The sequence below is a fragment of the Brachionichthys hirsutus genome, unplaced genomic scaffold (genome assembly GCF_040956055.1).
Source record: "Brachionichthys hirsutus isolate HB-005 unplaced genomic scaffold, CSIRO-AGI_Bhir_v1 contig_1447, whole genome shotgun sequence".
NCBI lineage: Eukaryota > Metazoa > Chordata > Actinopteri > Lophiiformes > Brachionichthyidae > Brachionichthys > Brachionichthys hirsutus.
The window spans coordinates 30,659-44,921 of record NW_027180711.1 but is presented as its reverse complement, the minus strand read 5'-3'; the positions used below and the strand labels follow the sequence as shown (position 1 = coordinate 44,921).

The following is a 14,263-nucleotide window of genomic DNA, read 5'->3' as shown; positions in this document are numbered from 1 at the left end:
AGTCGATGGAGCTTCCAAATGTATTCCTCAATATCTCGGTTGATTATTGACTGATGTTTACGGAATTTAACAAAGTCATGTAGGGTGGGGGGGGTTCTATCTCACCACCGAATTTAATCTGGATCGGATCTAGAATGACGTTAGGAAAAAATATTACATTTTAACATTGAAAACTAAGAAAAAATACACATCACCTCCGATTCACTTTTACTCTTCAGGGTTTGTGTATAAAGATACCAAGAACAATTTAGACCCTTTTGATGATGATCCAGATCACCATGTGGACGGTGTAAATCCATTTAGTTTTTTAAAGATTTTCTTTGTCATTCTAATAAGGGAGTTATTTCCCAATTCTTAAACTCAGCAGATCTCCTGCCAATCCGAGAAACGGCGACTTTTCTCAGACAACACGTTGCCCTCCTTTTGGACTACATTTCCCAGTTGTGAGTGTGCATGATAAGAAAGTAAGTCAACACCACCCTGCCGGACCCAGCTGTAACACAAAACCCTTCCGTAACAGCTGTTCTTTATAAAGCAACAGATTCTAGAATATTCCAGACATATGGAGATAAATACAACATCTTCCTCTTCCTCATTAAAGTCTCACCTCAAATGATGTTCCTTAATGTGTGTGCTGTTTTGTAACAAATATACGCTCTTAAAATGATAATTTAGCATTATGCTAATACTTATTACCTTTGTAATTGAAAAAGCGCTCAGTCTGGTAAAAGCGGCATCAGGAATCTTGTCCATCTAGGAGTCATATAAATCCTTCCCCTATGAAAGAGGACCAAATTGTTATGGTATGTTATGAAGTGTCTTTAATGACACCAACACATGAAAAAAAAGGTGTGTTTGTGTTAATCATCTTAATTAATGCACCATAATCCTTAGTTAAAATCCACCACCATGCAGCATAGAAACATCATGATGCAATGAAAGGTTTGGGATGTTTTCTCAAATCGCGATTACCACAGCTACTGAGCTATTATTGTCTACTGTGAAAAACCTACCTGCTCGGGCCTCTGATCTGCCCTCGTGTCCCAGCTGAGCGGAGACAACACTCACCTTCTTCAGCTGTGGGCTGGTCAGTGAGCAAACAGCTGCAGTGTTTGGTGAGAGGTGTAGAAAGCCTGGGTGAGGAGGCAGGGACAAGGCTCACCATATCAACTTACCCATCTGCCCAGGATAATGGTCTCATCTTATATCGTCTTGAATTATTCAGCTGTGAATAAGTAATGTGTGTGTGTGTGTGCGTGTGTGTAGGCCAGGAACTCACATAAACTTAGAATCCTTTTTTTTTTTCATTTGCTCTTTATTTTTTCCCCAATCATTTAGTTGTAATGAGGATGAGGAATATTTTAGAGTATTACAAATATTAGCATGAACAACTCAATTTCAATTTCTTCTGCCTGACCAGGCATCCAAAAGCTGGTCAGAAAGCACTGATGCACCAATCGGTGCTTTTGCATGTTTATTAAAATGTTCTGTGTGTGTGTGTGTGTGTGTGTGTGTTGGTTGAGCTGCTTGAAGGAGAGCAGTAGTGATGGAGCCTGAAAGCCCTGAAGCGCAGCTGTTCTCCCGGTGCATCATCAACTTCACTGCTGAGCCCTCAACACACGCTCAGCCTTAACCCCTGCTGTGCACACTCAACTCTTCTTTCGGAATCTCTCTCTCTCTCTCCATCCTCACGCTTTCCCTCAGCTTACCTAAACCTTTCAAATCTCAAATTCACATGATTCCTTTGTGCAGTTTCCTGCTCTGGACACCTCTCTTGGCTGTTTCCACATCATCACATCTTTTGTGTAGCTTCAGCCCTACGCCCACTTGTACGTCAACATATAACTGAATACTATAAATGGTAAATGGACTGCACTGACGTAGCGCTTTTCCACATTTTGCAGTGCCCAAAGCGCTTTACAATTTTTGGCCTCACATTCACCCATGCACACGCTCACTCACACTCCAGTGGGCGACTGCTGACACACAAGGTGGGGTTCAGTGTCTATCCCAAGGACACTTCGACATGCGGGACTGTCAGTGCTGGGATTCGAACCACTGACTTACCGATCACTGGACGACCCACATACCGGCCAGAACACAGACATTGGTCTTACGTAAATCTCATGAACAGTCAGGGGTGGGAGCTTTAAGTGAAAGAGCGCTCTCAAATAGAAGGGCAAGCACGATGTCATCATGGCAACTGCAGAGCATTTTAAGGAAATCGAGTGATAAGAGCAGAGTGGAAGAGGCTCAAGCCTGGAGGAGTGACTGGCATTAAACTGATGCACCAAGATAAATGCATGTGTGTGTGGGATTCATTGCATATGAGTGTGAGACTACTCTTGATTTCATTTGCTTGTGCATGCGTGTATGCACATATATGCCATCATGCCTGAGTGCATGCGCACAGATGTAGGTCTGTATTTATATACGTGTGTATTCTGTATCAGCATTTGCTCACTCTAGAATCCCATTAATCATTCCAGAGAATGCTGAGCACATCTTTGCTCCGCGCTGTGCTGTGCTGTGCTATAAGAGTTCTGCACCTTCTCTGTGTTATATTAAGGCATCGTTTTAATAGTGGATGCTTGGCTTCTCTTTTCCTGCCAGAGAGATTAAAAATAGAAACACTCATGCTCTCTGGATGTACTTTCCCCTCCAGGAAGTGTGCAGTTGTGGGTCTCTGACATTGGCTGTGCACCGTCACATGATAGCTTCTTCCCAGGCTACCATTGGCTGGCACCTGTGGGGCTCTGTGAAGAAAAGCTTTTCTGACAGATCCCAGGAGCCAGAGGAGTTGCTGGAAACTGGGAGGACGATGTCTGTGGAACCAGGAGAAACGTGGAGGGGGGGGGGGGGGGGGGTCAAGAGATGGCGTCACTATGCCTCTGAGTGTGGAGGTGCTGGGACGTGACCTCATAGCCGCAGCCAAGGGCAGAAGTCCTCAGAGAGGATCACGTGGCTGAGGAGGTGCAGAGGAAAACGAATGAAGTGCTTGTCGTAACGACTGTCAGACGGCACCTGACCGTTCACCTGTTCATCTCACCTTACTGCTTTTAGAAACTACCATGCTTCACTTAAACAGAGGACAACAGGAAATACGTGTGAACGTGTGCAGCTGAGAGGCTGCTGTGATGCACGTTTGATTAGACAGTGTCCTCTGCCGTTTCATGATAGGAACACAACTGGCCTGCAATTGACGAGCAGAATGCAAACTGTTACGTCAGTGTCATGAACATTGATTGGCCTTAGCTTATCTGAGATAGTTAGGTCAAGATTTTTACCTGATTCCACACCAGATATAAATTGTATTGTGATTTTGACACTGCCCATCTCCTCCCTCCACTGGAAGCTTCTGTGCCGTACCACGTGCAGACCGAATACACTAACAAAGATAGTCCTCAAGATGGCAGCCCAACTCTCTTCAGTTTTCTGAGAGCAAAGGCAGCTTCGGTAAGCGATCAGCTTTAAAGGGGACATATTATGAAAAAAGAATCACTTCTCCCATGTTTCTACACTAATATTTGGTGGTTTCGGGTAATTACTAACAGAAAAACGACTAAATTAAACCACCCATTGTGTAGTTCTGTAATAAAGTATTGAAACATGTCTGGCAGCCTACCCCAAGCTGTTAGCATGATCACATGATTTTATAATGAAGTTAATGAAGATAATGAAGTTATGGTCATCCATAGCTTTATGTAATGGATTTACTTAAGCAGTTTTTATTTGATGTGGAATACTCCTGGGAAATAATATTTTGTTCATCCTTGTCAGAGTCCTGGAAGTTTGTCCTTCTCATTTTAATGGATATATATAAAGCCACAGCTGTTGATGAGATGAAAGGACAGCAAGGATTCAATTGCAGAGCTTTAGGAAACGTGAGCAGGGATCAAGACAACTGGTCTGAGAACAAGGCTATAGTTTGGATAGCTAAGGCTCAGCAATGCTGTGGAGAAGCTACAAAAGCATTGTATCCACTGCATGGTTCACTTCATCAAAACACGGTTCCGAGGTAGGTTCTGTGCCTTCTTGTCCTATATGCATCATGTCCTGCTCAGCTACTCATCTAAAGGCAGAATTAGAGAGCCCAATGTTGTTAGCTCAAGTGCTGACCTAAAATACAAGAGACAAGTTTTAGAGGCAGGAGAAGCCAAATAAAAAAGAAGTCAATAGGTGCTTGAGATAAAAAATAAAAAAAAAACTGCTTGCTTTCAGAGGCATGTTGTTGGTCATTGATTACTCAACATCACACAATTCCTGGGTCATAGAAAAGGTCATCCAGACAAGGTTGGGCTGGTATCTGAGGTCCGGATTAGAACCAGCACACTGGATAGGCCCATGATAAAGACTCATGCAGCAAACTGAACGAGTCGGTTCCAGCCATATATAGCATCAGGTGCAAGTTTTGTTTCTATATGTTTCAGTTTAATGAATACGCCTGCATTTGTTTTATTCGTCTATATAAATGAAAGTTTTACTGTCTCTTTAAGATAAACAGAGCTGTCATTCATTGAGATTAATTTGCCAGTTGAGGCTTAAGCAACCAAAGAGCCACATGGTGCTTCGGCTGGATTTAGAATATGGCTACCAGAAAATACCAAAAACCTGTGGAATAAAATATTTTGTTCATCTTTTTCTTTTTACATTGGCATCCTTTGTAAATGTATCCATCTCATTTAAGATGTAGATGAGTAAAGCCAAGGACATTCATGAGTCACTCATACATATACAGCTGGACAGCTGAGCCTGGATGGAAGGAGTGATCATGTGTCAAGGATTAATATTGCCCAAATATGGAGTGATATAGATAAATGTCGGGTCCATGAATCTGTTTTACTTCATTTAACATTTTAAGGGTGCACAAGTGGTACAATTCAGATTGGGATTTACTTTTATTTTAAAGTGATGCAGGACCTTGGCTCTTGGCGTAGGTATGCTCTCTATAGTCTGCCCATCTTCTCTAATCAATGCTCACATCCATCACCTGTAAAAACCAATCAGGTGATATCATCATTTCCTATACAATAAAAAGGCATATTTCTTTGGTGTGCTCAACAGCCAAGAAAAAAGCAAAACAAATGCAAAATGAAGCACCAAATGATTAGTGTAGACATAAAGACAAAATGAATTAGGGTGAAATACTCCAAATGCAACCCCCCATCTCCATTAATCTTGTTGTGAGATGTGGATGCGTGTGTGCAATCTGATCCCTCCTAATCTCTCTCTCTCTCTCTCTCTCTCTCTCTCTCTCTCACTCTCTCTCTCACTCACGCACACACACACAGAAATGCACGTCTAAAGCTGTGCTGTAACACACCTCCACCAGCTCAGACACACAGTAGCCAATGACATGAGAGTCACTGGATTTTAGCAGCAACACCCAGTTGACGTCACTGGATTACCCCTCCTTTCCTCCTCAGTGAGTGTGTGCGTGAGTGTGCGTGCGTGTGTGTGCGTGCGTCCTTGTACATCTATGTGTCTGCATGCTAAATCCAACCTCTCCCTCACTCTCTTTCTCTTTTCTCCATCACACACGCATACAGGTTTCTGCTGTCACCCTCAACCTTCACAAAACTCAAACGCAACAGACAATCTTGATTACTCCCTTTTTTTTTGGTGCTGAGGAACTTGACATTTTTCCTTCATGGAGGATTACCACAAACCTGACCAGCAGACCGTGCAGGCGTTGAGGAACATCGCCAACCGCCTGCGCATCTACTCCATCAAAGCTACAACTGCAGCAGGCAGTGGGTGAGTCGCCTTTGCTGACTCTCAGAGATGAAAAAACAAACAAACAAACAAATCTGAGTGTGTTAAAATATGTAATGCAAATTCAATGAGTATGCATTAATTTAACTCCAACATCATTGAGCTACACGAATCATGTGGAATCCATGAACTCTATCACCGATGCAAGGGTGCATCTGTTCTGCCTTTGTTCTCGACTGGTCGACTGAAACATCCACTGCGGATATTTGAGAATTTGTGCTATTTCAATATTTTCTTAGTAATTAAATGAATGAAATGAAAATATTTGCTTTACACAATAAATTGTGTCTGTTTCAGATAATCTTTTTGAATAAAAAAAATATACTCCATTTTGAAGAAATTTCAGTTCATTTATTTTTTCTTCTTCTGAGTCTGATGAAAATGACAATTTAGAAATGTTGATTGCAGCAAACAATAAAAAAATAACTGCATTTTTTTCACATTATCCTTTTTTCACATTCTGGGAACTGAATATGTATGATTAAAATGTTATATTTTCAGTTATGTTAAAGTAAAAATGTGTATGTAATTTATGAATTTGGACAGATAATATATAATATGCCCCAATGTAGTACAGCAGACACAATAGACTATGCTGTGTGTGCTAGGTGGATGGTAGGTTGCAGACAGATTTGAGTTCCTGTGTGAACGTGTGCCGTCTCTGTCGGGCAGATACCCAACATCATGCTGCAGTGTGGCAGAAATCATGTCGGTCCTTTTCTTCCACACCATGAAGTACCGCTACGATGACCCGCGGAACTTCAACAATGATCGCATCGTCCTGTCCAAGGTGAGCGTCGGTCACTGACAGCAGGCGCTTGGTGCATATTTTTGTCGGTCCAGCTGGGTTCCACATAAAACAATGACTTTGACTTGCTTTTCCCTGACAGGGTCACGCCGCTCCGGCCCTGTACTCCATGTGGGTTGAAGCGGGATTCCTCAAGGAGAGCGAGTTGCTCAGCCTGTGCCACACTGACTCCACCATGGAGGGCCACCCAACTTCTGTAAGCTTCACATGCACCAGCCCTCACCATTGAACACAATTATTATACCGATTCTTTTTTTTTTTAATAAAACATCATTGTGTGCTTTTCAGAGGCAGCAATTTGCAGATCTAGCCACTGGATCTTTGGGCCAGGGTCTCGGGGTGGCCTGTGGAATGGCTTACACTGGGAAATACTTTGACAAATCCAGGTCATTTTTTAAACATACAGACTGATAACATTTCATGAAAGTGTTTGATGGCGTTTCATTGATCTTTACGTCTGTGGCATCATTCTCCCATCAAGAGCTCAGCGATGAGGCTTTTCCAGATCCTGTGGGGGTGCGCCGCAGCTACATGTTCTGCTCACGCGATTCTTCTGCTCTAATAATCACAGACCCAGCAGTCACATCTCAGTTATTTTTACCATCCAAGCAGAACTAAATTCCATATGCAGCCACATATTGATTACGAGGCTGTAGTTTTTGCGGATCATCACAAATTGATTAATTTTCCTTTGTGATTGGCAAAAAAATAAATAATAATAAATATATATATATATAGTGAATGGATCACCTAATACAAAGGGCATTTTTGATTTATGAAGCATGCCTTGATGTAAAATGTGTCTAACACTAAACTGGATCGTCATCTCACCCTGTTCTGCCCTTAGTTATCGCGTCTACTGTGTGATGGGTGACGGTGAGATGTCAGAGGGTGCTGTCTGGGAGGCCATGTCGTTTGCCTCCTACTATCAGCTTGATAACCTGGTGGCCATCATGGACATCAACCGTCTTGGTCAGACCGACCCTGCGCCCCTGCAGCATCATGTGGAGAAATATCAGAAACGCTGTGAAGCTTTTGGGTAAGAGCGCCAAAAAACCTAATTTCATGTGACAGATGAGCTGATCGAGTCAAAGTGCCGTTCTGTCTGTCTTGGAGGTTTAAACAGTAGGTGTTAATAACACAAATAGCAATATTAAATACCTGACACCTGTTCATAGCTGTCAAAGTAAGTCTCACGGTGCATTTCGACGTGTCTGTGTGTAGCTGGCATGCAATCATTGTGGATGGACATAGCGTGGAGGAGCTGTGTAAGGCTCTGAGCCACGCACGCCATCAACCGACTGCCATCATTGCTAAAACCATCAAGGGAAAAGGCATTCCAGGTAACTCCTCATCTCGCCACTCCTCATCTGCCGATACAGCTTACTGGTGTGCACCACTTAGGAATGTTATTGCTTCATGTGGTTTCAGCTGCAGAAGATAAGCTTGGGTGGCACGCTAAACCACTGCCCAAAGACATGGCTGAGATGGTCATGAAGGAGCTGCAGAGCCGCGTCATGACCAGCAGCAAACACCTGTACCCCCCTGCCCCCGTGGAGGACGCCCCGCCAGTAAGCCTGAGGAACATCAGGATGCCGAGCGCACCCAGCTACAAGGCCGGAGACAAGGTTTGTCACCCGAATGCGACCATAGACTTCATTCAGATCTTCGTCATCCAAAATCATTTTGCTCCATGACTTTTCTTTCTTTCTAGATTTCCACACGGAAAGCCTACGGGATGGCATTGGCTAAGTTGGGCCGCTACAACGAGCGCGTCGTGGCACTTGATGGAGACACGAACAACCTCACCCACTCAGAGGTCTTCAAGAACGAGCACCCTAACCGCTACGTGGAGTGTTACATCGCTCAGCAGAACATGGTATGACCCCCTCATGAGCGACAGATTGTTACAGTTTATATTCAACGTGCTCGGGAAAATACATTGTGAGACGTATACATTTGCTAAGGACATCTATATTTTGCTTATAGCTGTTATTTAATGAAGTTGATCACAAACACAAGCAAAATTTAAAGCGCTCATGCATTGAAGATGTAGAGGAAATGGCTCTTTCCTGAATCTCACAGCTGCGTGTCTGATCCTGACCCATTTAATTATACATGACTGACTGTATGTAATGTAAGGGTGGAGGGGGGGGAGGGGAATAAACCATGAGACTTCTTATGGCTGACAGGGATGCAGCTGACTGACAGACATCATGCTCCCTAGCCACTGTCATTATTTTTTATCCAGGCTTGTATTGACAAATTGGAGCAAGGCGATCAGACATTAATTTCAGTTACTATCCAGCAGGCTCTAACCCCAATATAGGTCAGACATGTGCGTGATGTTAAGCAGTCATGACAAGTGTGTGCAGAAATCAAATATTCATCGACACAGCGGGTGGGACCATCTGGCTGAAAGCATGAGAAAAGGCAGTAGTTGAAAACTAGAAAGATCCAATTGCATTAAAAAAAAAGAAGTAAATATTTATAGATGAAATATCGTGATCATTTGGGGTCCAATCATTTGCGATACATGTCAATGGGCTATCTCATTTGTGCTCACAAAAACTATCAATTCTTTCCAGGTCAGTGTAGCCATGGGATGTGCTGCCCGGGAAAGGAACGTTGTGTTTGCCAGCACGCTCGCTTCCTTTTTCACCCGTGCCTATGACCAGCTCCGCATGGCAGCCATCTCAGAAAGCAACATCAACCTGTGTGGCTCCCACTGTGGGCTGTCCACTGGTCAGTGAAGTGACGCTGATTAGCTATGAGACCCACAATCCCTCTCACATACGGTTCACCTTTTAAGAATTCACCTTTTATCCCCCTCACACTACATTTCACTGAATCCCTTTTTCTTAGACAATGTTCATAGTTCCTCCCCTCTAATATAGAACAGACTGATGTTGGTGTTTGAAGTTGTTGCAATCCTTATTTTCCTTTCCTCTAATTGTGTGTTTTCACTATGGTTTAACCCCTTTGACCTTATAGCCAGTCCTCACCCCCCCACCCCCCTCTCTCCCCTCGTGTCTGCCCTGGATGCTGTCAGCAGGGAACCAGTTGTCCCTCTAGTGTGCAGGTACACTGCATGCAAATATGTCTGTGGATCTGCTTGCATCAGCTCACCTGACCCGACAATATGCTGTGAGCGTCTTCTAAATGCAATCATCTGTAAATGTTACATTACAGGAGAGGAAGGGCCCGCCCTGATGGGCCTAGAGGACATGGCTATGTTCAGGGCCCTTCCCGCAGCAACCATTTTCTATCCTAGTGATGGGGTGTCTACAGAGAAGGCTGTGGAACTAGCTGCGACTACAAAGGTAACAGTGCGTAGACGTGGGAAGCACGGCTCTGGCTTCAGTGGAACTTTTACTTTTAAGCACATTTGCTTTCTGCTAACGGTCACATTTCCCTTTAATAAGGGCGTTTGCTACATCCGAACCGGTCGCCAAGACAGCGCCATCATCTACAACAGCAACGAGGACTTCCATGTTGGTCAGGCTAAGGTGAGGCAGCCTTTGTGCTAGTTAAGACAGTGTGTTAGGGAGAAGGCAACATTGCTGCACAATGAACACAACAGTCACTGTCAACACTGTAACCTAACAAACGTAATGCACTTCCCTTTGCCAGGTGGTGTACCAGAGCAAAGAGGACCAGGTGACTGTGGTTGCAGCCGGGGTCACCTTGCATGAGGCCCTGGCTGCAGCTGAACATCTAAAAAAAGGTGTGGTGCATTTCACTCTGCTAAGGAGGAAGGAATGCTACGTTCCTTTGGTGCATGCTACATTTAATGAGATAAAACCTCTGGAAAAGGATGGATGACACCAGCAGATGATTTTAAAATGTCTTTTAAGACATTCCCAGCAAACATGTTTTTGGATGAGGTAGAAAGATACATATTCCCATGGTAGATGCATCTCAAAATTCTCTTTGGCACCGTGTTTTCCAATACATACATTGCAAAGTTGCTCTGAATTATAACATCTTTAACATCTGAGCTCACAGTCTATAAGGGCCCAGACTCAATTTTGTGTCCAGCCTTCACCACAACACGAGCCTACCTTAAGCGCCATTATGTCATTTGACAGAGTGTCATCAATAGTATACTGTAATTTCAAATGTCTGAATGCTCTACTGAATCTACTGAATTTCCAGAACGCGTCTCTGTCAGGGTTATTGATCCCTTCACAATCAAACCACTGGATGTGAAAACCATCATCGATCACACTCGTGCCACCCGGGGACGAGTCGTCACGGTGGAGGACCACTACTGCGAAGGTGGGTTCCCTGTTCATCTCCTGAATATTGCATGGCACCAACCTAGCAGCAACAAACTGGCCGGAGTTCTGTCATTGGTCCGTATATCCTCTGGTGCTCAGCGACAGAGATAAGATGTGGTGGCATTTGCCGATTGGCTGAGAGGTTTTGACTGTTGTTCTCCCTCATTGCAGGCGAGGTATTAGCATTGTGGTGCATTTTGTAAGCGGGAGAGCCAGAGAGGGGCGCGCTGTCAGATTTCTTTAACTGAGCATGTGCCCACCGGGCTCTCTGTGACCTAGATAGCACAGGCAGCCATTCCGTGTGCCTGTTAAGAGAAAGAAATGCATGATGGCGTGGACTGGACTAGACAAAGGATATGTGGCAATGATAATCAGTCTGATGTTGGTATGGTGGTAAAGGCCACATGTTTTCATCTCCTCTCTATTTATTGTACATGTACTTTGTTAAATATTGTACCCTTTACATAGTAATTCTTTGTGGACCCCTCCCTAAAGCCGTAGCTATTTATATTCCCTTTTACGCTCTAGTCTAATGTCCCTGCATGCATCTGCATTGAAGCAGTCATGCATTGAGTGGAACATTTAGTAACATCCAGCACATAGGAACCAAATGAGGACTCGTCTCCCCCTCCCCCCCCATCATGGCCGCTATAACAGAAACATGGTGGACCGTGTGGAGGAGAACGTACTCCCTCTGTAGATACACGACCCACATTCTGAGAAAACGAAAATGCAACCATTCGGGATTATATGCTGTGAATATTCTATTCTATTTCTAGCAATGAAGCCCCCTAATCCCACCCGCTAGAATAGTTTCATCCATAAACTTCATTGTCATAATGCTGAAAGGGGGCTGCTTTGTGAGAGCGATAAATGCTTCTCTCAGGACATGAAGCACTTACTGCAGCAGCAAGACTCGACATATCTTACTGGATGTCAGTACAAATATTGATCCAGATAAAGTGGAACATTTTTCTACATAATAAGTACTTTTAAGTGAATACGTATTTTCAAGTGTGAAAGTGCTGTTTTTACTTCGAGTGAAGGATCTGTACACTTCCTCCCCATTACGTCTCTCGTCGGATCAATTCCACAGGTGGCCTCGGCGAGGCGGTGTCCTCGGCTATGGTCAACGAGTCCGGGATCAACATGCATCGCATGGCTGTGTCTCACCTTCCCCGCGGCGGGAAACCCCACGAGCTGCTCAAGATCTACGGCATCGACCGTGACGCCATCGCCCAGGCTGTCCGCAAGATGCTCAGCAGCTCTACCAACGCCAAGTAACTCTTCCCCTGCCCCACCCGTCTGTCTGATCACCTTCCTGCAGGTGAAGAGAAACAGTCAAGTGTGTTTTTGATTCACGTGACTCCCAGCTCTTTAAATTCCTTCACCGTGAATGCCCCTAAATGTGAACTGAAGTATTGTGATTCTGTGCCGTACACTTTGAAGTAGAGATCCACATTTACCTTTCTTTCATGCATCCATCATCACATCGCACACAAACACACACGTTTTCAAACACACACATCCTCATAGTCTTGTGATTGAAGCAGCTGACGTCATCATTCGTCATTGGTGGATACCACACAGAACATTATTTCACATCTGTGTGATGCGTGAAACATTTTTGTATTCCGATGGAGCTCCCAGGCAACGGGGTGGGGCATCATTTTAAAGTATGTGTTTATTGTGACAGTAGTGGAAGACAGAAGCTGTTTTATGTAGAAGGTAGCGCAGAAAGAAAAAAAACAACAACAGAAAAACAACAAAAACAAATGTAGGTAGGTCATGAAGAGAAGTCACTCTGTGAACCCCACATCAGATCCTCAGACAAGTCAAACTACTGTGGTCTGAAAGGTCGCACCAGTTCTCTTCAGCACGCTATTCTTTCATCCTTGATTTAACATTTTCCATCAACCGACACACATCAATGTTCATTTGTGTAGTTGTTTAACTGTTGAAAGATACCAGCAATGCGACAACAATCATAAATGGGTCAGCAGCACCGTGATTTACTGCATGAGGTCCTTTAAGTGCTGCAGAATGGAGAATAGTGCTGACGGTGACGTGGGGGGGGGTAAAGTTACATCGGACCTGTGAACCAAGATCAAACAACTTTCTTTGTTACTTGAAATTTTCTATGTATCTTACTTTCATGCAATTAAAGCCCTCTGCATTTGACTTTGAGTGTTTCCTGTTGTCTTTTGTTATTTGTTTTTGCACACAGACACAAACACATGCACAAACAAAAATCTGTACTTGAATGTGGATCCGGATTTGTAATTAGATTTCAAACTCTGGCGAATGCTGGTAATTATTAATTAGCGACAACGTGATTTTTCAGTCCAGTGGGTGATTGCGAATCGTTAATAATGATATATAAGAACGTGACTGACCAGAAATCAATTATTCAGAGGTGGTTGTGCATTAATGAAGCAATCATTAAATGACTTCAACAGATTTGGTTGTGGTGAATACATTTTCAAAGTTATCAATAAATTGTTGACACAAAGTATAACCCAATAGTGTACCTCTTCTGACATTCAGGCAGTTTTGCATGTCCATTGTCCAAGTATGGGATGGCAGGTTTGACAGGAGATATGCAAAAATAAAAACTGATATTATCATTGCTTTCACAAAAATCATGAAGATTAAGAGAGTTGATGTAAATAGAAATAGAAAATGCTAAAAACAAACTTTTACCTTGACAAAATATAAATTATTTTGCATGAACATGTAACATGTATAATGTTTTATACAGTGTTTGTAAAGTTTAAAAAGAATGTCTGATTTTAAAATATTGAACCAAAATAAACCGTGAGGAATCCCCGTCTGTCTGTCGGTCAGACGGGGATTAAATGACTTAATACTAGACTGATCTACTTCAAACTGAGCATGCGAGTTGCTAGGAGTCCGTATAAATAATTTCTTGGCTTTGGTGCAGTTCTGTCATGCGTCATGTCCAATATTAATGCGTCTTAAACAGGTCAGCTACGCTCTGTGCAGCAGCTTGGACAAAGCTTTAAATATCACGCTCTCTACTGTTATTTGGTGTTGAAGAGACATTTGGTATTTTACTACCACAACGTTTAATACGGATGTGTTTCGGTTTTTGGTGCGTAACAGGAGTATGAATGAATATTTTAGCTGCTGGATGTGACAACCACCGCTGAGAAAAGGCAGCTGAGTTAAAAATAAAAACAAGATGGCTAACAGAGTGAAGTGGGAACACCAAAGATGCAAGTAGAGCACTTTCACACATTGACTGCGAGTCCCTTTTGCCAGTGGACGTGGGATGTATTGATGTTACTCTCATGGTAAATCAGATTTAGGATCATCCATCATCCATATTTTAATAACATTTTGAACTGAACACTTGCTGGTACCATACACAGAA

The 14,263-nt window shown here is 43.3% G+C and overlaps 1 protein-coding gene across 1 annotated transcript; it reads left to right on the top strand.

Moving 5' to 3' along the window:
- Positions 1-5,585: 5,585 nt before the first annotated feature.
- LOC137916509 (transketolase-like) lies at positions 5,586-12,150 on the top strand. The gene is made up of 14 exons (XM_068759501.1): positions 5,586-5,757; positions 6,448-6,565; positions 6,666-6,779; positions 6,872-6,969; positions 7,431-7,622; positions 7,808-7,926; positions 8,015-8,211; positions 8,298-8,462; positions 9,172-9,328; positions 9,776-9,906; positions 10,009-10,092; positions 10,217-10,310; positions 10,742-10,864; positions 11,963-12,150. Exons 1-14 carry the CDS (start codon positions 5,651-5,653, stop codon positions 12,148-12,150), a joined length of 1,887 nt encoding a protein of 628 aa, XP_068615602.1. The 5' UTR covers positions 5,586-5,650.
- Positions 12,151-14,263: the final 2,113 nt, after the last annotated feature.